This window comes from Lytechinus pictus, chromosome 2 (assembly GCF_037042905.1).
Source record: "Lytechinus pictus isolate F3 Inbred chromosome 2, Lp3.0, whole genome shotgun sequence".
Classification (NCBI taxonomy): domain Eukaryota; kingdom Metazoa; phylum Echinodermata; class Echinoidea; order Temnopleuroida; family Toxopneustidae; genus Lytechinus; species Lytechinus pictus.
Genome location: NC_087246.1, coordinates 8622572 through 8644718, shown reverse-complemented (window position 1 = coordinate 8644718; position 22147 = coordinate 8622572). Strand labels below are relative to the sequence as shown.

At 38.2% G+C, this 22147-nt stretch overlaps 1 protein-coding gene across 1 annotated transcript; it reads right to left on the bottom strand.

Annotated features, from left to right (window-relative positions):
* Positions 1-6745: 6745 nt before the first annotated feature.
* Positions 6746-10665, bottom strand: LOC129253601 (uncharacterized). The gene is made up of 2 exons (XM_054892029.2): positions 10537-10665; positions 6746-9883 (listed from the first exon to the last, which is right to left on the bottom strand). Exons 1-2 carry the CDS (start codon positions 10663-10665, stop codon positions 7379-7381), a joined length of 2634 nt encoding a protein of 877 aa, XP_054748004.2. The 3' UTR covers positions 6746-7378.
* Between the last annotated feature and the right edge of the window lie 11482 nt (positions 10666-22147).

Sequence of the window (22147 nt, the reverse complement as noted above, 5' to 3'; positions counted from 1 at the left end):
ATAGCAAATACTTTTAAGATGAATATGTCATTCATACTAAAGAGAGACCCCTATTCATTTTTTTTTTTGCTTGTCATTTTTTCTTGTAACAAAATTAATTGCCTCCATTTTGTAGTGATCCTTTTTCTGTTTTTGTTTTTCGAATTATTCCTGACATCAAAGTTTTTTTGTACAGTAATGCCCCCGCCCCCTCTCCCTTGAAATTCCTGGATCCGCCCCAAAAAGGGGGATGGGGGATCCGATAGAAAAATAAGTAAAGATGGAAGGCCGAGATCCGCCAACAGTGGCGGATCCAGGTATACGAGCTCCCCCCCCCCCCCTTGAGAGTCACAGCGCAATTAAAGCAAGGGGGAAATGTCGTTCATACTTCACCCTTTTTGGGGAGGGGGCTTGTTATTTTTTTCTGTACAAAATGTAGAGTTTGTAACTAAACACCTACTTGATGAGAATAAAATAATAATCAGTTAAAAACAGCTTAACTCAGGAACTCGACACCAAACATTTTATTTGTTTATTTATTTATTCTCGAATTTTCAAAAAGAGTGGCCTGATCAGAATTAAAAAAAATATACAATATAAAAAAAAACGTAGAAACATGACATTATGAGATACAGAAAAAAACCAAGAACAAACAAAAAGGTAAAAATACGAGAATATGTTAGGCCTACGAGAAGATACAATTAGTGGGAAGATAAATATATAAATATGCGAAATACATGAAAGCTGGTCTTCCTCAGGGCGCTGTCATTATTATAAAAAAAAACATTAAAAATTTATGAATGACTGTTAAAACATAAGGCAGTGTATTAAACAATACTAATGAATTTAATTTGGGAATAAAAAAAAAACAAGCAGAAGACATACCGCATCAGCAGTTGGTCATCTATCACTACATACATTGTGATAAAAACAAAAAGCAACAACAGAAAAATCACATGTTTTACTGTTTAGATATATGGAATGAAAGGTGAGGGAATATAACAGAAAGAAAAGAAAGAATATAGGAATCGAGATTAGTTGTATTTTAGGAACGGTTAAAGCTAACCAATTAATGAAATTAAAGAAAATAGAAGAACCCAACTGAAATGAAGTAATCAAAATCATCATATAAACCAATTAGGAATAAGGAGATGATCGAAGATAATACTAAGAGATGTCTGCACTAGCGTACCTACGGGGGGGCACTCTGCCCCCCCCCCTGACGAGCCACAACCCATACAAAAGACATATACCTGCCCCCCCTGACGAGCTTAAAAGACCTTTCTTTTTTGCCCCCCCCCCCCCTGACGAGCTTGAAGACCTTTATTGCCCCCCCCCCCCCCCCGACGAGGTTGAAGACCTTTTTTTTTTTTTTTTTTTTTTTGCTTGTCAATTTTTTATTTGGTACGAAAACCTTTATTTTTTAATTGAAGACCTTTTTTTTTTTTTGGCGGCCGATTTTGCCCCCCCCCCCCCCCTCTGTGAAAAATCCTAGGTACGCCACTGAATGTCTGTGTGATAAGTAACGGGAAAAGAAATAGAAACTAACGAGTCAGGTGAGGGAAGGATGGAACCTGAATAGAAAAGGAACGACGATGACAAAAAATGAGAGGAATTAGGGAATTCATAGTGGAAATAATATGCTATATGGCGATCCAGGAAGGGGGCGATGGAGCCGCCACTGTTCCCTCTACTCCCCTTCTTTCTACTGGCGACGCACACACAAAAAAATGGGAAAATGGAGTTAGGGAAGAAAGATATTAAGAGGGGAAAAGTGAATTAAACAAGGCGATGGGAATAAATAGACAGTTAGGTCTAATAACCACTATACTCGCGCTCTGCGCTCGCATTATGTCTGTTGGGTCTAGCGTTGTAATTGAAAAGGATTGAGGTTATTGGGAGTACCCTAAGGTAAATATCTCCCTGGACCCTAGCTGTTCATTTTTTATTCATGATTATATAGAGAATATACCATTTGACATCTAGTACCGACAAAGATGATGGAAATCAAAGACAGATCGAGCAAGAAAACCGTAGGCTATATGGAGGAGAGAAAAGCCATTCATGCGTGACCGATTATCAATCGGACTCACCTGTGATATGTCATTTAACTCACCTATGGTGAGTCATTGACTCACCTGAATCCTATTAACGAATCCTGAATCATTAATGATTACTCACCTATAGGTGAGTACTTTGACCTACATAGGCAGGTAAACTGACTCGTCTACATAGGTAAGTGTCTTTCCAGTAGGTAATTTGACACGCTAAAAATGGGTCAATCAATTACCAATGATTCACTTCCTGTTCAATGTGTATTATTGACCTATGTACACGTGTCATTTGACCCAGATTATCTATTGAAATGAGTAAATTTACTCTTCTAATGTGTGTCAATTGACATACATAATTTCTTAAGAGGGTCACCACACGGACAAAATTATTATCAACATAAGTGAGTCATTTGACCCTGAAAAGTTTTCTGTGTATTATCTGTTTACTTCAGACAGGCATCAGTCCAACGGCCATTTTTATAAATTATATATTTACCCACAACATCAGACTCCGCATCTTTAATTTATTTTAAAGATATTAATTTGAAACATTTAATTTTTATGAAAAATTCAGTGTAATGCATATTTCACTTTTATTCTATGTTCATTCAAATCTACTTATTGATAGGGGTGGACCTTTTCCCCCCTTTTTCGTGATGTTTTGGTACCTAGTTGAATAAAACAATTACACTTACTTTCACATCTACGCTACGAATATGATCTGCAGCCTTTTTATAGTAAACGGCTGAATGATTTTGATTGCCTCGAAACAAAAAAAAATCAGGTTTTCGTTTGCTGGCGTGCCCTATCCAGGGTCCAATGGACGCATTGTAAAAGAGTTAAGAGTTAGATAATTGTATTCAGAGGGTTATTTTGTGCTGTAACATGCGAATTGCTCCCCCATAATTATGAAAAGCCTATTAAAAGGAATTCTATAAATAGAAATCAAGATATATTTCCTATATAAGTTTGATATACTGCATATTCTTTAATATGAGAAACATACTTTCAGTCACCATGAAACATGCAGGGATTTAATTAGTTGATGTTATATGACATGATATAGGCCTAGTATATGAGACAATTGCTCGCATAATTATGACGTCACTAAATCAGTTTTAAAAAGAGAAGAAGGGTAGGGAAAGTCCATCCTGCTGAAAAACGAATTTCACGAAAATTCATCAAAGAATAAATTGGTTATAAATTTTCAAACATTTGAATTTGTGACGTCACGGAGGTCTATAAAAAAAATTATGTCATGTGCTATAAATTCCGTATAATTCATATTCATTTTTAATGGCTCATGATTACTGATTTTTTTTCTTGTAGAAGTGGCTATGTGTCTGGTGATATGACTAATGCATTAATATCGCATGGCCTTTTTTTTTTTGGGGGGGGCCGCAGGAGTGCATGTGATGTCACAAAACCATATCTTAAAAAAATCTAAAATCTGTAAATCTTTGCTGGATTTTCTGTTTTCATTAAAACCAACCTCATGACACAACTTCCCTTTAATTAACTGCCTTATTTTCTAACGAATTTAATTTTCTGCTTTTACCACAACTAACATGAAGTCAGGGACGACTTACCCTTTAAGAGTCCATCAAGAGGATCATGGGGGCATACCATACCCCCAACATGGCCAAAGTTCATTGACCTTAAATGAACTTTGACCTTGATCATGTGGCTTGATACTCGCACAGGATGTTCAGTGATACTTGATTACTCTTATGTCCAAGTTTCATGAATCAGATTCATAAACTTTCAAAGTTATGATGGTAATTCAACAGATACCCCCAACTTGGCCAAAGTTCATTGACCCTAAATGACCTTTGACCTTGATCATGTGACCCGAAACTCAGGCAGGATTTTCAGTAATACTTGATTAATCTTATGGCTAAGTTTCATGAACTAGGTCCATATACTTTCTACGTTATGCTGTCATTTCAAAAACTTAACCTTAGGTTAAGATTTTGATGTTGATTCCCCAACATGGTCTAAGTTCATTGAACCTAAATGACCTTTGACCTTGATTATGTGACTCAAAACTTAAAGGGGAATGAAACCTTTGGAACATGTGGACTTGTTTTGAAAGAGAAAAATTGAAGAATAAGAACAAAGAAAATTTGAGAAAAATCGGACAAATAATGAGAAAGTTATGAGCATTTGAATATTGCGATCACTAATGCTGTAGAGATCCTCCTCTTGGCAATGCGACAAAGATGTGTGATGTCACATGTGAACAACTTTCCCTTTGGTGGACCATAAAATACCCCCAAAATGTCTCTTTTTCTGCTCTTTCTCATGGTGATACAAACTCTTTATCCATAATGTTTTCTTTGAAAATTGTATACATGCCCTCCTATAGAAAGAATACATGATCTACTGATAGATGTGATAAAAGAGGCAGTTTAAGTGAAATATATACTAAAGTACTAGGAAAGTTGTTCACATGTGACATCACACATCTCTGTCGCATTGCCAATTGGAGGATCTCCATAGCATTAGTGATCGCAATATTCAAATGCTCATAACTTCCTCATTATTTGTCAGATTTTTGTCAAACTTTTGTTGATCTGTTTCTTTGATTTTTCTGTTTTCACATAAGCTATCTTGATCTAAAGGTTTCATTTTCCTTTATACTTGATTAACCTTATGGCTAAGTTAATGAACTAGGTCCATATACTTTCTACGTTATGCTGTCATTTCAAAAACTTAACCTTCGGTTAAGATTTGGTGTTGACGCCGCCGTCATCGGATAAGCGGCGCCTATAGTCTCACTCTGCTTCGCAGGTGAGACAAAAACGGGACACTCTTTTCACATCTTGTAATCATGGCAAAGATGCATGGGTAGGCCCCATCTTCCTTATGAATAGTGCGATCGAGTGTGAAGCGCGAACAGCTTTTTTAATATTCCGATCTGAAAAAGAGGTTATTATAACGGGGCATTAAGCACATTTTCCATTTTTTCCATATTCCTCGTCTAAAAACTGAGCTGTTATTGTTGATATTCCGATATCAAAAAAGGAGATAATTTAGGATTTTAAGAATTCGTGAAAAGGTTACTATATCATTAATAAAACAGGCCTAATGAAAATCGAATTTTTTAATGTTCAATCAGGCTTGAAAATAGGACATTTTAAGCACTTTTTGTAATCATGAACAGATCGCATGGGTTGATACAATTTAATGATAGCGTAAAGCGCGAGCCAATTTTTTTGTTAAACTGTCATAAAAAGGGGATTTTAAATATGCATCTCACTATTCTAAATGCAAGCGCCCCGGCAAGCGCACTGCGCTAGCTCATAAGTTTTGACGATGTGACCTGAAAAGGGATATTTTGAGAACTTTACGGAGTACAGCATGGAGTAAATAGAAACTTCATTAATCAAATAATGCAAGCGCGCAGCACGAGCTGAAAACTTTTGATATTCAGACCAAACGAAACTTTTTACTGAGCACTTTTTCAAATCAAACAAAATAATGAAAGCTCGATGTCCGAAGTGAAATATGCTTTTATTATTGGCTTCAAAACTGGATATTTCAAGTTCAGCCTGTAAGCAAGATATGTATCTCAGCGAACAAACAATCCAAGCACAAAGCGACAATTTTATATATATTGGCATCATGATGAAAGACTTTTTATTTCCCTTTTCTTTTTCCCCTCTCCTTTCCCATTTTTCTTCTTTTCTCTCTCCCTTTTTTCTCCTTTTTTACACCGCCAACAGGAGGGGCCGAGGCCCCTTCGCCCCCCCCCCCCCTGGATCCGCCTATGGGCTTCAGGCGATTATCTATTTTACTAACCCATTAATTGCAATATCACCTTTATCTACAAGCAACACCATCGATGCCATCGCCATCACTATCTTCATTATTAGGCCTGCTATCAACATGATCAAGAAGGTCTATCAGACATGTCAGATTAAAGGTATGAGTAGTTCTTGTGGTGGATTTGTCGTTAATTGTTTAATTTTATTTCAATTTCTATGGTGATCTTCCTTCACGAAGTAGAACATATACTTTACAACCTTTTTGAAATTTTGATTCAATTATTGCGTCACAAATTCACGATAAATAAAATAAGAATTAAACTCACCAATATACATGAAAACAATGCCCCAATAAAAAAGAAGAAATAATGATAACAATAATGATAATGAATGAGTATTAAGTAAATTAATAAACAAATTGATAAAAGATTAAGTAAATGATTATAAAAATAAAAACACTTATTGAAAGTATAGGGTTTCATACTTATAATTAAACCCGTGTAGTGAATTCAGCACACTTCGCTTAGTGATGTTAAGATAGTTTATAAAGAATTTCATATGATTGAATTTAATTTAATTTTTAGATCACTTGTCTTCATTCAGAATTTTCATTTTATATGTAGCGCCTTGGGCCATGATTTATCATCATCTTCTTCTTCTCCTTATATTGTTATTATTATTTTATTAAAAATATTATTATTGTGATTAAAATCATTCTTTTTGTTGTTTTTGTTGATGGGTTGTAATTACAAATACAACTGAAATCAAAGCGAATTCAAAAACAGGCAGAGCAATGGAACCTAGAACGGCAGACAGCACAACATACATCAATGATAAAAAACCAAACACAAGAACATATGGGTGGATCTCAGGGGCTCAGGTCAGAAAGCTGGTCGTTCTCCTGACATCCACCCCCCCCCCCCCCTCCTCCCCTGAAGAAAATTAAGATAACAAGTAAGTTAGCAGATATTATTTTAAAGGCCGCCGACCATTCTCGTAAAAGAGGAAACACAATGTCAACTGCATGTCTTGACTATGGGAAGGTGGGCCACATGCCTTGGGCCTTTAATACGCCCATCCTCCTTCCGCTTGATCCATGCGCCTGGGCAAGCAAGCGGTCTGTCCGGTTTATCAGGTTAAGGCCCTGTCACATTGTTCCATGCAAGCCTTGCGGTCGATGAGTTGCGGGTGCATGACCTTGCCCGCAACTCACCCGCAACAAAGTTTTGAGCATGTTCAAAACTTTTATGCGTGCGCTTCTGCGAGCATCTGCGTGTGAGATGCGTGCGAGATACTGTCAATGCGGGCGACCTGCGGGTGATCTGCGCTTGGATCTGCGGGTAGCAAAAATAGTCACACGCAAGGCTTGCACAGAACGATGTGACAGAGCCTTCAGCTTCCTTCAAATTTAAATTCTAAAGGGATAGTGTCTTCAACCGTGGCCCCTCAAAATTAACAAAAATAATCCACAAACTGTTCTTAATACTGTTACTTTGCGATGAATGAATTCTTTCAGGTTTCTGGTGGTTTGAATTACTCAACATGCTAAAAGATGCATGCCCATTTTAAAGAAGTTTATGGTTCTTGTTTGTCTTCCAGTATATCGCTGCTGTCATCAGCTTCATTATCATCATCAATGATAGGTTGGTTGGTAGTCCACCATCTTCTAAGTTGCCTTCTCTCCTTCTCTGTTCCGGGGAATTCTTTCAGGACAAACTCTCTGAAGGTATCCTCTGCTTCGGCCAATCTGAAGTACGTCATGAACACAGATTGCGTTCTGACTGCGAACGCATGCGCCTCCTTTGCTACTCGCTCTGCCGCAGGGCAGTTGACGACGACACCGTCACACGGTCCTGACCGATGCAAGGCTGCCTTTAACCGTGCATCAGTACGACCTAAGTAGCGGATGATCAGTTTGGCGGCTGAGACAGCATCCTCCATTGCAAGAAATGCATCTTGCAGCTCATCGTCTGCAAATTTCTTTACATATTGTCCGCTTTCACCCTCATAAGTATTATCAGATTCTAACAATTTATTCGTATCTCCAGTTGGGGTTGGAGTTTTAACGTCATCGGTTTGGGATTCTGTAAAAATTGTTTCTTGTATGAGAGAGTTATCAGTTTCACTTTCGTTCGAATGGTCATTTCTCCTAAATATTTCGGGCTGATGATCCGAAAGTTCGTTACTCCTCAATGTGAATAATTGGATTGGGTCAGTTAGCGGGCTCCCTCCTTTCTCAGCAGTTACCGAATCATTCATCTGAGTTTCAGCTACGCCGTTGAGACGCTCTGCTATCAGGTTGTCAATCAGTTCTTGGACACTGTCTCTCTCTAGCCTTTCCCTACTTGAAGGTTTAGATTCGTGGGATCTTTCTTCTGCAGGATCGGCATCAGTTCGACTTTCTATCAATCTCGATTCATTTTCCTGTTCGTCGCCGACAACAGAGCCCAGTTGTGGCGATGGAATGTTGCTGAGTGATGACGAGATCGCCATTCTCTGATCACCATGACCGAGTGTAAATATTGACACCCGTGACTCTGTACGAGCCGCCGGTGTGTAGTCCCCACCGCTATCCTCTATCAGGATACGCTGAAGCTGTTCGTCACTGTTTGATACAGATTCGGTCACTACGTCCATATCACTTATCTCAGGTTGAACTATTTGCTGATGTTGAAATGGCATGTTCATTCGTCCCAGCCCTGGGACTTCAAGAATGTGCTGAGCAGTCAATGATGACTGACCCTCCACACTAGGGGTTGTGATTGGTCTGTTACTAACGGGATTTTCTTGGCCAAGGGAATCTTCGAGGGCTTGCCATCCCAGTATAGTTGGAGTCATGGTTCCTTTGCTCACCGATAAATGAACCGTATATTCTTCTCTGTTGTGAATATGATCGTCGTTGTTATCGGAATCAGGTTTGTCGCTTGCCGAATAACTCTCAACATACCTAAGTTGGTGTTCTTCAGTCTGTGATGAACATGACCCTGGAACTTCTTGTGAACTGGAACGCTCTACGTCCTCACTCGAACGTTCTGTGACACATTCTGCACAACAACTTTCGTCATTGAGAAGGGAGATTTTTGTTCTATCTTGGCATTCTAAATCCATCAAATTCGTTTGGATTCCTATTGAGATGAGCTGCTTATACTCAGAAGATGAAGTATCTGACAATGGAGAAGAATTTTGGTCAGCACTGTTATCCAGCTCAGGTGATATCCGAGAAACCATTGAATTTACAAGCTCTCGAATTGCATCTTCTATCAAAGCTGGTCGCTTTGGATAAGATATAGAATTTCCGGATTCAGCATATTCAGTGTTTGAATTTATTGGACCAGGGTGAGTTGTTGAAGACTTATCGCATTGGTCACCATCTTGCCGATATGCTTTCATATCTGGTACTTGATTGGATGGCATCGCCGTTTCTTCATCTTCAAGACGGCATTCAATTTGTGGATCTTCCAATGGTGTCACAACACTGATAACCTTTATTTGATCTGGTTCCCCGCTTAACATTGACCTGTCTACAGTCTTATCGTTATTTTCTGATTGGTTTTCACCTCCTTCATTACTTAGCTGTTGATGTTCTTCTTTAACTGGGGCATCTCTCTCGCATTGAACTACTTTCCGTTTGATTGGGGACAGTCGGCGTTTCCACTTCTGTTTCTGTGCACGATTTGGGCAGAAATCAAGATCTTGGGTCACTGGCACACGGTGACCATGCACGGTATCGACCTTGTACTTTGTCTCCTTTGTCATGAATTTTCTTGCACTCTGTGGCAATCTGTTTACACTATGATGTTGGAGCGTATTAATATTTCCTTGAATACTAGCCAGGCCTGGGTGGAAGAATCCAGTGAGTTGTCTGCGTTCGGGTTTGGGAGGTGGTGCGTCGTACAACCCACATTGATGCTTCTTTTTGTTAGGTTCAACACGGTTACCAGTCCTCTTCTTCCGCGGTGATATCCTTCCCGTCAACAGATTCGGGCCATCTTTTCGATTGCCACGATGATTCCTGATTATTTCTGTAATGTTATTAGAAGTTGCAACTAAATTGGGCTCATTCATCTCGGTTTGAGTGTTCTGTAATAAAGTCATAAAATCATAAAATCTGTTTTTATGATATGATTTTGATTAACGTGGTCCTGTCTCGTGGTTGGAAGGACCGTGAGGACAATAGTGCGTCGGAATCTCTGAGAAAGGCTGGTTTAGTCATCATCTATATCGGTCGAGCCCCCCCCCCCCCCCCCCCCCCATATAACAATTATAATTATACCGTTAGGAAACTCCAATCTGCTTCTTTGGAGAATGCAGGTTTGGACAATTTTATTTGTGATTTACCATAACTAAGAGCGTGTCTAGTTTAAACAAGACAAGTATTTTCTAATCATTATCTCTCCAGCCAAATTTTGTGTCCGACTCTAAGGTTCACTTACAAAATCACGAATTGTACTTAAACATGGGAGTCTATTGCCGGTGATGTGAAGTCCATGTGACCGAGGGAATCAAATGAATTTGAACTGCAACAGACAAATCCAAACCAGACTTCTAATTCAAACATGGATTACTTTAATTGGTAAGAGACCTGTATCGCACGCATTGACATTTATCAAAAACTTAGCTAACCTCATGCATCAACAGATTCATTTCACATGAATATCAGTTATCTCTGTCACATACAGGACATATTGTAACCCAAATGGATTGACCCATATTCAAATTGAAATGTATTTCACCTGTTCAACTTTCTCACGATGGCATCCTTTTCCTTGATTGGGTGGAGTTCCAGGAATAGGCGGGAGTGCTTTCTTCTCACCAACATCAAACGAACAATCCTGTTTTGATTCAGCTCGATTGTCATCCATCTTTTCAAAGAAACCAAACGATGCTTACCATGTTTACCGAATTCTATTATGAATCTGACAATTACATTATAGCACCCACTTTCAGCTAGATGCTCAATACCGATATCGGCGACCATGGACCAGTAACTAAAAGCTTAGCAATGATCGTAGACACATTTTTCCACGATTTATTACATTGACTACAATGTACAATCAGTCGTAAAAATCAAGCGTACGATTAATCGCTAACCTTCGTGTTACGGGACCCATGCAGGAGAGCGTTTCATTGAAAGGACTTGTCGGGCGTTTTATCCGGCAAGTCCTGTTTTATCCGCAATTACCCCAGTAACAGTGTAATTCTCAACCAATCAAAATGAAGTCAGATCTGACAACTCTGTCGGCCGGACAACAATGTTGATGAAACGCTCCCAAGGGGCGTCGCTAGGCCTTTCGGGGGTTGAGGCCCTTGATTATCGACATATATCGGTACCGGCCGACTATACCGACGTCCGACGATCATGAGTCTTGAAGTATTCCAGATTCTCATCAGTCACCTTTTCTTTCGTCATACCCAGGGGCAGTTCCAGCTTTCATCAATATTACCATGGTCACATTTGTTCTACGGCGGCCGTACGGCGAGTCGAAAACAGCCGTTTTAACATTTTTCTTCCAGCCAGATATAGGTGATTTGAATAAAAATGAATAAAACGGCTGTTTTCGACTCGCCGTACGGCCGCCGTAGAACAAATGTGACCATGGTATATAGAAGGAGGCGGGGACGAAATTCATTCACATTTCCCCGATCGGCCGCCAAAATCTAATCTTCGTGGGTTTGTTTTATTATTACTATTTTTTTTTTTTTTTGGGGGGGGGGGAGTTCGTCCTAACTTAACAGCTTAAGAAAAACGTTTGAAGTACATATTATCTTAACGCTTGCAAGAAAGATAAGGTATCTCATGAGGTCTTAATCATGCGAGCTCAATTTTTTTTAAGCATATCTCATATATTTTGGCCTGAAAATGAAATATTCTGGGCAGTTTTTGTAATCATGAACAAGAAACGTATCTAACTAAACGAATCATGCAAGCGTAAAGTGCAAGATGGAAATTTTTAATATTACTGACCCGTAAAAGTACCTATTTGCATACATAATCTAACCAATCAAGTAATGCGAGCGCGCGAAGCGCGAGCTAAATTTTTTTTTACATCTCTACCTGAAAACTGGATATTCTAAGTACATTTTGTGACCATGAACAGGATGGATAATTTATATAGGCTTATCTTAATATGCGGGCGCGAAACGCAAGCTGAAACTTTGATTTTCCGACGTGAAACCTGCATGGGGAGCGTTTTCGCACGTTTTATCCAACAGTTGCCATAGTAATGGTGCTCCTCTGCCAATCAGAATCAAGGAAATTTTTCAGATCTGACAACTTGTGGGATGGAAATGTTGATGAAACACTCCCCAGGACATTTTAAGCATTTTACCAATAACAATTAATAATTATGCGTGTCTAACTATGCGAGCTGAAATTATTGATATACTAACCTGAAAAGGGACCTATCAATGACTGTTTTGCAGTGGCTCATGAATATAATATATATCTAACCAATCAAAATAATGTTAGCGCGAAGCGCGAGCTGAAAACATTTGGCATTCTGATTGTAAACTATTTGCAATCATAAATAGGATGGGTAATCAAACAATGCGAGCGTGAAGCGCGAGCTGATTTATTTTATATTTAGACCTAAAAACTGGACAGTTCAAGCCTGTTTTTATAAGAACAATTCTGTATATAATTATGGTTCCTAGTCAGACCACAGTGCATGCAACGATGATCTTGATAGGCTATTTAATTTAGCGATTAATCGCTAACCTTTGTGTTACGGGGCCTAGAACTTCGGTGTATTGGCTTAAATGGTAGGCTAACTGATCCACGGATTGGTGTTCCGGCTATAGGCCTATACATTGTAGTTTTACCGAGTATTGTAAATAATTATTCAACTATCGAACAGCCATCTCAAATAGACTATCAGATCAATTTATTACACTTACATGGTCTACAGCCAGTTATAGACATTACGTCTAACATTATTCAGTCTTATCATTTGGTCTAATAGTTATTTAGTCTAGTCTATTTTTAGTCTAATTTGTATTTTGTTTAATTTTCGTATAACAGCCAAATTTGGCCTAATAGGTCTTATAGCGATTTAGTCTATCATCATTTGGTCTAATTGCCATTTCGTCTAATCATCAAATACCGATTTGGTCTATCATTAGTTGGCTTTTTTTAAAGAAAGGAAATAGGAGAAAGGGAATGAGAGGGTTGAAAAATAGTGAGTTGAACGAGGGGAGGGGAATTATTGGAAAGTTTAAAAAATATATATAAATTTGATTCCCATTATTATGCCATTATACCCAGAGTGATAGGGGCTTAAAATCTTCAAATAGATCAAAATTATGCTAAATATGCTATCATTATGCCAGATTCTTTGCTTAAAAAGTCTAATTATGCCCCAAATTATGCTGAAAGGGTCGAAATTATGCCAGAAAAAAGTCTAATTATGCCAGAATTATGCCGGCATAATGAATTATGCTGAAAGGGTCGAAATTATGCCAGAAAGCATAATTATGCCAGTTCTGGCAAAAATTGCAAAGATTATCTGCCAACAATTCGTCTTTCCATTAGATTGTCCGCCCTTTCACACGGTAAAAAAACATCGAAATTTGAATGATTCCAGTGAAAAAATAAGCAAATGACGAATTTTTAGCACGTGTGAAATTAAACTATAGAATCACGAACCGTAATCACAATCACATAATTCAAATTCTACTCCAGAGGTGAATTCCAGTTAAGTTTCATTCAAATAACGGTACGAATTATCCGTGCATGTGAAAGGTCCCATAGGCTGATCCAAGGGGCCGAGCCCCCCCCCCCCCCCCCCTCAGAATGTTCAATTTTAAGGACAAATTAAATAAAATTTTCAAAAATTGCAGCTCTCGCTTCGCGCTCGCACTTAAAAAGGGTTTATGAGATTATGATATATTATTAGTTATATGATGGGGGGACCTAAAGCTACGCACTTTGTTTTCAAACAATAAAAACTATCCCAATTTTAATATTTCAACAAATATCTTTCACTAATTTGTGGCAAACATTCTAAAGATCATTAACCAAGAAGAAAATATCGCAAAACTCACTAATACGAAAATCCCGCCGTGTTTTCCGAACACCTCTTGATTTCGCCACCCGATGTAGAAGGGGTCCTAAAGCTACGCACTCGATTTATCATGCAAAAAAATAGTATTTCCTGTGCCTCAATTTCTAAAATATATTCATATTATCATAGGATAAAATGAAATTTAAGCGAATATAACTCCAAAATTCCGAAACAGTTATTGGTTTTCTCTGCATTTAGAGATTTACTTCAGCCTCTGTAGAAAAAATTGAATAGGAATCGTTCGTCACTCTGCAGTCACAGTTCCACACACAGAGTGCGCATTTGCCATAAAAACTACATGCGCGATGATGAGTGGTGCGTAGCTTTAGGACCCGCGCAGCTTTAGGACCCCCTACCATATACGTTGTTTTCCATAGCTATAAAAAGTGACTGTATGGACTACCCCTTCAAAGAAACTAACAAAAATCAACGTTGAGCGGCCGATCGGGGAAAATATGCATGGGTGAAAAAAAATGCCGGCCCCCTATTGGTGAAAGCTGGATCCGCCCCTGAGGTCCGATGAAGAATTGCAATCATCATTACAATACAGATTTAAGATTCACGTGTGAAAAGGCCGGCCTGTTTCACTTTCAGCGAGATACACATCCTACAGTTCATGATTACAAAGAAATAAAAATAAGAATAAAATTAATGACCAGCTCGCGCTACGTGCTTGCATGCATTATCAATTAGCGAGATACTTGGACCAATAATGCAGGTCTACTTTTCATGAATTCCCAATCTTGAAATGTCCCCTTTTCATTTCAGATCGCATCCGTCCTCCACCTCCTCCTTCTTTCTCCTCCTCCTCCTCCTTCTTTATCATAATCTTCCTCTTCTTCCTCACCAACTCCCTCTTCCTCGATCCTCTCATCTTCTTCTTCAGATCTACGTGGCATCCATTCCCCCTCCCCTCCTCCTCGATCCTCCTCCTCCTCTTTCTTCTTCTTCTTCTTCTTCTTCTTCATCTTCTTCTTCTTCTCCTTCTTCCTTTTCTTCTTCTCCTTCTCCCTCTAATTCTTCTTATTCTTCTCCTTCTTCTCAATCTCAGTATATAGACTACTTCTCCTTTCCCCTTCTCCTCAATCTCCTCCAAGCTCCTTTTGTATCTGTATCGTTCAGTCAGCAAAATACCAGGATTGGCACATCACGCTATAGGATGGGGGATCGGGTGTCCGGACACTTTATATTTTTGAAGCCTTCTTTTTTGTCTTAAGATTACACTAAAAATATGAATTCAATAGTTGTAATCATCTTATATTTGGTTCTCTATAATATTTCCTTACATTTTGTACTAAAAATTGATGACACTTCGCTTGTAATTTTTTCCAAATGACTTTCTAAAATTGATCGTCCGGACACACAACCTGTCCGGACACACAACAACTGGGTAATTCAGCCCCTATTTCTCTATCTTATCATATCATTACTCTGCCTGTGATTTCTACTTACCTGGTCGCCCATTTTCGATTATCAAAAAAAAAGACGATAAGCTGAACTTTCATGCAAGGATTATTGATGACAAAATACAAAAAGAAGATAATACACAAGATTAAGGCAGTTTAACTTAGTCCACAAGCAAAGGCCGAGGTCCAGAATATTCATGCAGATAGAAAAAAATAAATGCGCACCACATGCATGGCATGGCAACGCTGAAGACGCGCACTGGTCAACGGCAGGTGAATTTTGACGTCACAATGCGTCTAGACTTGTCCGGGCTCTTGCGCGCAGATGATTATCTATTTGACTGTGACGTCATGCGGAAAGGGAAGGGGCGCAGGGGAGTGTAGCGGCAGTATTCCACCGGCGGATACGGTATCCGCCGGCAGATCGTTCGTTTCTCGGAACCATATCTGACGGGTTGACACGGTTTGATTTTCTTATTCCTTTTATTAATAATATATAGGTAAATAAAGATGGTAGGTCCTTTACATGTGTATTTTGAAGGAATAAAATGTGTACGGTGTACATGCAGATCGAGAAACGATGAACGATATCTGCCGAATTAGAGAAACTCGGGGGGGGGGGGGGGACTCGCGTGTATATCGCATACGGGGATGTGCCGCTCCACTTGGTCGGGGTTTTTTTTTGCAAAAAAAAAATCCTTAGACATGGGTCTTGCTATTGCAAGAAATCCTTATAGCCACGGGTCCCATTTCAACTGAATAACCCTTAGACATGGGTCCGTTTTTGGAAGAAATAAAAACAATAACAAATAAAGTCAAATATACTTATAAGAATCCCCAGGAAAATTAGCCCCGGAAATGTCTATGTTAGTCCTGGTCGAGAGTACGAGGAACCGGACGCGAAATTATTTTTCCCACCGCAGTAGTGGAAGCCAATATGAATATTCATGACTTGCGTCTTCAGAATAAGAGTAGTCGTCGTACTATATCTAGCGTTCACGTTGCCACAAAATATGAATCAGCACCCTCAAATTACCGGTACCCAGAGGCGTCGATCATGGGGGGGCAGGGGGGGCAACCGCCCCACCAATGAAAATATTTGGGGGGGCAAAATATCGTTTTGCCCCCCCCCCCCAATAATTCCGCATGTGCAAAAAATAAAATAAGATTGTAATGTTACACAGAAATCAGCAAGCGAGATTGAGATACACAACTCGTTCTTCATCTAAAATCGTGCTCAAAATGTCCGGTTTTCAGATTAGAATATTTAAAAAAATCAGCTCGCGCTTCGCGCTCGCATCATTTCTGTAGCAAAAACCCATACTTTTCATGATTGAATAGGTGAATAGAATGTCCCGTTTTCAGTTCTATACCTCAAAAGAACTCCCACTTCGATTTGCAATAATCTTTTGTTGGATATATTTCTTGTTCTTTATTAAAAACGTCAATTAAACTCTTTTTTTTTTAAAGATCAAAATATCAAAATTTTCAGCTCGCGCTTTGCGTTCGCATTTATTATTATTTTTTTTTTTTTTAATTTGATTTGTTGGTGAGATGTGTGTGGGGATGTGTGTGTGTGTGTATATATATATATATGTATATATATAATCTATATATATACATATAGGCATATGTGTGTGTGTGTGTGTTTGAGTCTGTTTGTTTTGTGTGATCGAGCGCCTTTGGAAAGTTGATTCATAATTTTGCCCCCCCCCCCAATCTGAAAAATGGATCGACGCCCCTGCCGGTACCCTTACATTAGTTACATAGGCCTCATAGACTTAGATCTATAGATCCAATTTTTAAACACTTATCAAATTGCCATTAATGACCAGACAAAAGGCTAGGCTAGGGCTAGCTTAGCTGGGCTAGCGCATTAACTTTATCTCAAATCTGGACCTGTCTAATGCCGACTGCCATGGTTAACTTCGAACTTGGTTAATTCCGAACTTTACGTTTAATTAGGTTTGACCAATTAGCTTAGTAGCTTTTAATAGGTCTAGTCCGTATAGAGAACTAGTCCTAGATAAATTTATCTCAAATCTAGTCTAGTCTCTAGACCTTGATAGACTCTGATCTACGCTGTATCAGCAGGGAACGTATTCTAACGCCAGGCACAGTGAGCAGAACATGTCTATGATTAACGCACTGTTCTGCATACTAATGCAATCGTAGAGTAAACTGATCCCCGGCTCCGTCTTGATCAACAAAATATGTAGATCGATCTGCATTTTCTATACCAATTATTAAGTGTTTAATTTCCTGTGCTCCAAATCGGCTATTGTGTTATTAGATCTAGTTCTATATATGGACTAGACCTATTAAACCAAGGCGACCAAGCTAATTGGTTTAACGTAAGTAAACGTAAAGTTCGGAATTATTCTAAGTTAGCCAGCATGGCATTAGTCAGCCGCAGGCATAATTTATAGACAGGTCCAGATTTGAGATAAAGTTAATGCACTAGCCAAGGCTGGCCATGATAGCCTATAGCCTAATATTTTTTCCTGTCATTAATAGCAATTTGATAAGTGTTTAAGAATTGGATCAAGATATAGATCTAAGCTTATATGTAACTAATATAAGAGTACCGGTAATTTGAGGGTGCTGATTCATTCGTGGCAACGTGAACGCTATAGAACGACGACCACTATTAATTTTGTAAAGATAACTCCACGCGCATAGCGTATACTCTTATTCCGAAGACGCAAGTCATGAATATTCATATTGGCTTCCACAACTGCGGTGGGAAAAATAATTTCGCAGCCAGGACCCCGGAACGAGTAGATTTCCGCATCTATAGCACCGGGGTCCGTCACTGATATGCACTACCTGGCACTCTCGGCCGATCGTATACATGCATGCATGATGCATGCAGCGCATGCATAATAATTAATCTGGAAAATGGGTCTATATAATTTATAAAGGAAATCCTTAGACATGGGTCTGTATTGTGAGAAAAATTCTTAGACGTTGGTACTGTTCGGGTCAAAATGATCCTTAGAAAAGGGTTTCAAGCCCCGATCGAGCCTCACACTCCCGTCCAATTACGTACCCCCCCCCCCCCCCCGGAAGAGAAATTTGTTCTGAATCCGCTGGGGTTGGGACACGATCCGCCGGCAGATAGTGTTCCTTTATATAGAGCCGTATCTGCCTAGCACCGGATCCGCCTCTACACCAGCGTCAGCAGGGGCAAAGGTGACTGGGCGCGTAGAAATACGTTTCATCATGAAATGTCTTGTCGGACGTCTTAAGCACGGCATGTACGAGTAGGCCTATCTGACAAGTCTTCTTTTATCCGACAATTGTCATGGTAACAGCTCTAAGCAAATCAAATCAACGAAGTTGTCAGATCTACAACAATATTGTCAGAAGCAAACTGAAACTCCTGATCGATGGGGGGGGGGGGGGTGGGTGGGTGGGCGCGGGCGGGCGTTGCCATTTGAAGATTTCCATCCCCAAAGTTTGAAATTTTGTGGATTTTAGAAGCCTTTAGGGATGAAAAATAAAATTGAATGATGAAGATAAATTTGTGGATTATTAACCCATTTCAGGAGATTTTTTAAGCTTTTGGTGGAAAGCAATAAAATTCGCTATTTTTCAGTAATATTGCTGATACAATCTACTTAAAGGGATGGTCCACGTTGGAGATATTTATATCTCAATTAATAAAATAAAATTCACAAAGCAAAATGCTGAAAATTTGATGAAAATCGGATAACAAATAACGAAGTTATTGAATTTTAAAGATTTGCATTATCCCGGTGAAACAGTTCTAGGCATGTCTTCAGGAATATTCATAAGGTGGGCTGATGATGTCATATCCCCACTCGTTCTTTGTATTTTATTATTATGAAATAAGGTTTATTCAAAAAATTTCTACCAAGAACTAAAACAATTGGATTGCGACTGATTAAGTACATTAGTTATTTACTGCCGCAACTCGGTTATTTCATCATAATGCAATGAAGACACGATCATTTACACATATATGAAAAATGAAACATTTATGATTTCATGTAATATTTTAAGTCAAAAGGAAAGTGGGGATGTGACATCATCAGCCCACCTAATGAATATTCATGACGATGTGCATATAACTGTTTTCACAAAAGTTGATGAATTTTGAAATTCAATAACTTCGTTATTAATTTTGTTATCCGATTTTGGTGAAATTTTCAGCATTTTGCTTTGTGAATTTTACTCTATTTATTTAAATATAAATATTTTCAGCCCAAAAGAGCGAGAGCTGAATTTGCTCATAGCATTTTTTGTAATCATGAACGGATGCGTATCTCGCTGAAACATAAAAAGTCGAATCTCGAGCAGAATATAATATGATAAATATATATAAATAATGTGCTCAAAAAAGCAAGTATACAGGGTAATTGTTAGGGGGGTGGGACCCCCACCCGGTTTTAAGTCTAAATCGCCTAAAAAATCAACCCGCGATTTTGTACCGACAGTAATTGCATCCTTCGTTTTAGTGAGATCCATGCATCTTCACAATTTTCTTTTCGCTTGAAGTTGACATGATGAGCGGCGTAACGTAATTTTTTTTCAACCGATTGGATTGCAATAAAATATTTGCCATAGCTAGTGTGGTTTAGAAGAAAAAAATCGCCCCCGGGATATATCGATTTGTGTCTCGGCTGGCTGTATCGAAATTTTGTAAACGAGCAAATGATATACATTCAGTGGCGTACCGTGGGTCATGGCATTGGGGGGGGGGGCACCAGCAAAAATTTCGAGTCACTTAGGGAGCGCGCTCAGTTGCCAGGTATACTGACCTAATAATTTTAAGGACATACAGTGCCATTAAACGGATATGTATCCCACTGATTAAATAATGCGAGCGCGAAGCGCGAGCTGAAAATTTTTTATATTCAGACCTAAAAAGGGACATTGTAAGCAAATTTTTTGTAATCATGATACGTACCTGTCTCGCTAAACAAACAATGCGAGCGCGAAGCACGAGCTGAAATTTTTGTATATATTATATTGACCCCAAACAGGGACAATTTAAGGACTATACACTGTAAAAAAAAATCTGAATCAGTAATTAACTCTTAATGTATTTAAGTAGAATTTACAATTTGTAATTATTTTTCTTTTTTTTTAAGTAGTTTTCACTTTTAATTTACTTGATTTATTTGGGTTCAATATACATTTAAGAACATTCACGTATTGATAGCTTGCTTTGATTTAGTAAATCTAACTCAATTAGGCAAATATTATTATTACTTATAAAATCCTGTTGAATGTACTTATATTTTTCAATGAACGCCATATTTAAATAATGCATGAATATTCATTAGAGCAAGTAAATGTTGTTTTCTTTTTAATAAATGTCATATCTATTTGTGTTTGAAATTGTTTTGGATAAGGGTGTGCTAACTATTTTATTCTTTTGTTGAATCGAAAAAAGATCACCATTAAATTGTCATTTAGCAGAAATTTTCAGACTTCTTTTTAGGTTTTCAGAAAATGCTTATATTATTCTTATTGTTTTATTTGTAAGGTATTTTTTTTGCCACAATTTTATTGAGTAATTTCAACTAATTTTTTTTAAAGTGTATTTTAGGAATCCATTAAGAGTATAAATATATTAGCATAGACATCTAATACTAGGGCCATCCTTTGCTGATTTTGTTAGAATTACATCTAAACACATGAAACACTTTTTATAGTCATTGTAATCATGATTATCATACGCATCTCACTAATCAAATACTGCGAGCGCGAAGCGCGAGCTGAAAATTTAGGAAATTCAGATCTGAAGAGGGACATTCTAAGGTTTGTTTGTAGGAATTCACTAAGATTCACAGATTTTAACCAAATGATGCGAGTGCGAGCTGAATTTTGTTCTATATATTGACCCCATGCAAACATGGATATTTTAAGGACTATTTTCTTAGGAATCCATTAAGAGTATACAATTCATATCTCACCATAGTCATCTAATTCGAGTGCCAAGCGCTTTCTGATTTTGTTAGAATTACATCTAAACACATGAAGCACTTTTTGTTGTCATATATATAGTCATACGCATCTCACTAATCAAATACTGCAAGCGCGAAGAAAATTTAAGAAATTCAGACCTGAAGAGGGGCATTCTAAGGCTTGTTTGTAAGAATTCACTTAGACCGTACGTATTTCACTAACTGAATGATGCGAGCGCGAAGCGCGAGCTGAAAATTTTTTATATTCAGATCAGAAAAATTGACATTTTAAGGACTGATTTTAGGAATTCATGAAGAGCAGACATCTCACCAATCAACTAATGCGAACGTTAGCACGGACAGGAAATGTTTTATATTAAGACCTTAAAATAGGGCAATCACTTTAAGTAGTAATGAAAAAGAAGCAAATGTCACTACATAAAACAATAATAACTCGAATCGCGAGGAAATATATTTTGGTGTATATTGATTTGAAAACGGGAGGTTTTAGTACAACATGATTATATATTTCGTTAAACAGTCTATGCGAGCACCAGGAACAATGAAGACATAGGCCCTGAGCAAATAATGTTTCATAAAGTTATGGGGAAAAATGCTTCTTATGTAATATAACGTAACATAAAACTGCATAATATAACATTATAATGGGCTTATTATATTCACTCGCGTTCGTAATCACTCGCGTCGGGTTGGTAATCACACGCGTTTTTGATTTTTGGCGATTTTTTTTTTTCGGTGCGATTTTTTTTCTAACGGTGTCTTCAATGGGACAAACGTACTGGAAAAATAAAATAATATTGAAATTCGAGTTTCGTTTTATTTTAAGCTGGTAAGTGCCTTAAATAAAACGTTCTCGACCACTGTTTTAAGATAACAAGCAAATTTTGACTACTGTTTTAACATAATCACATTCCA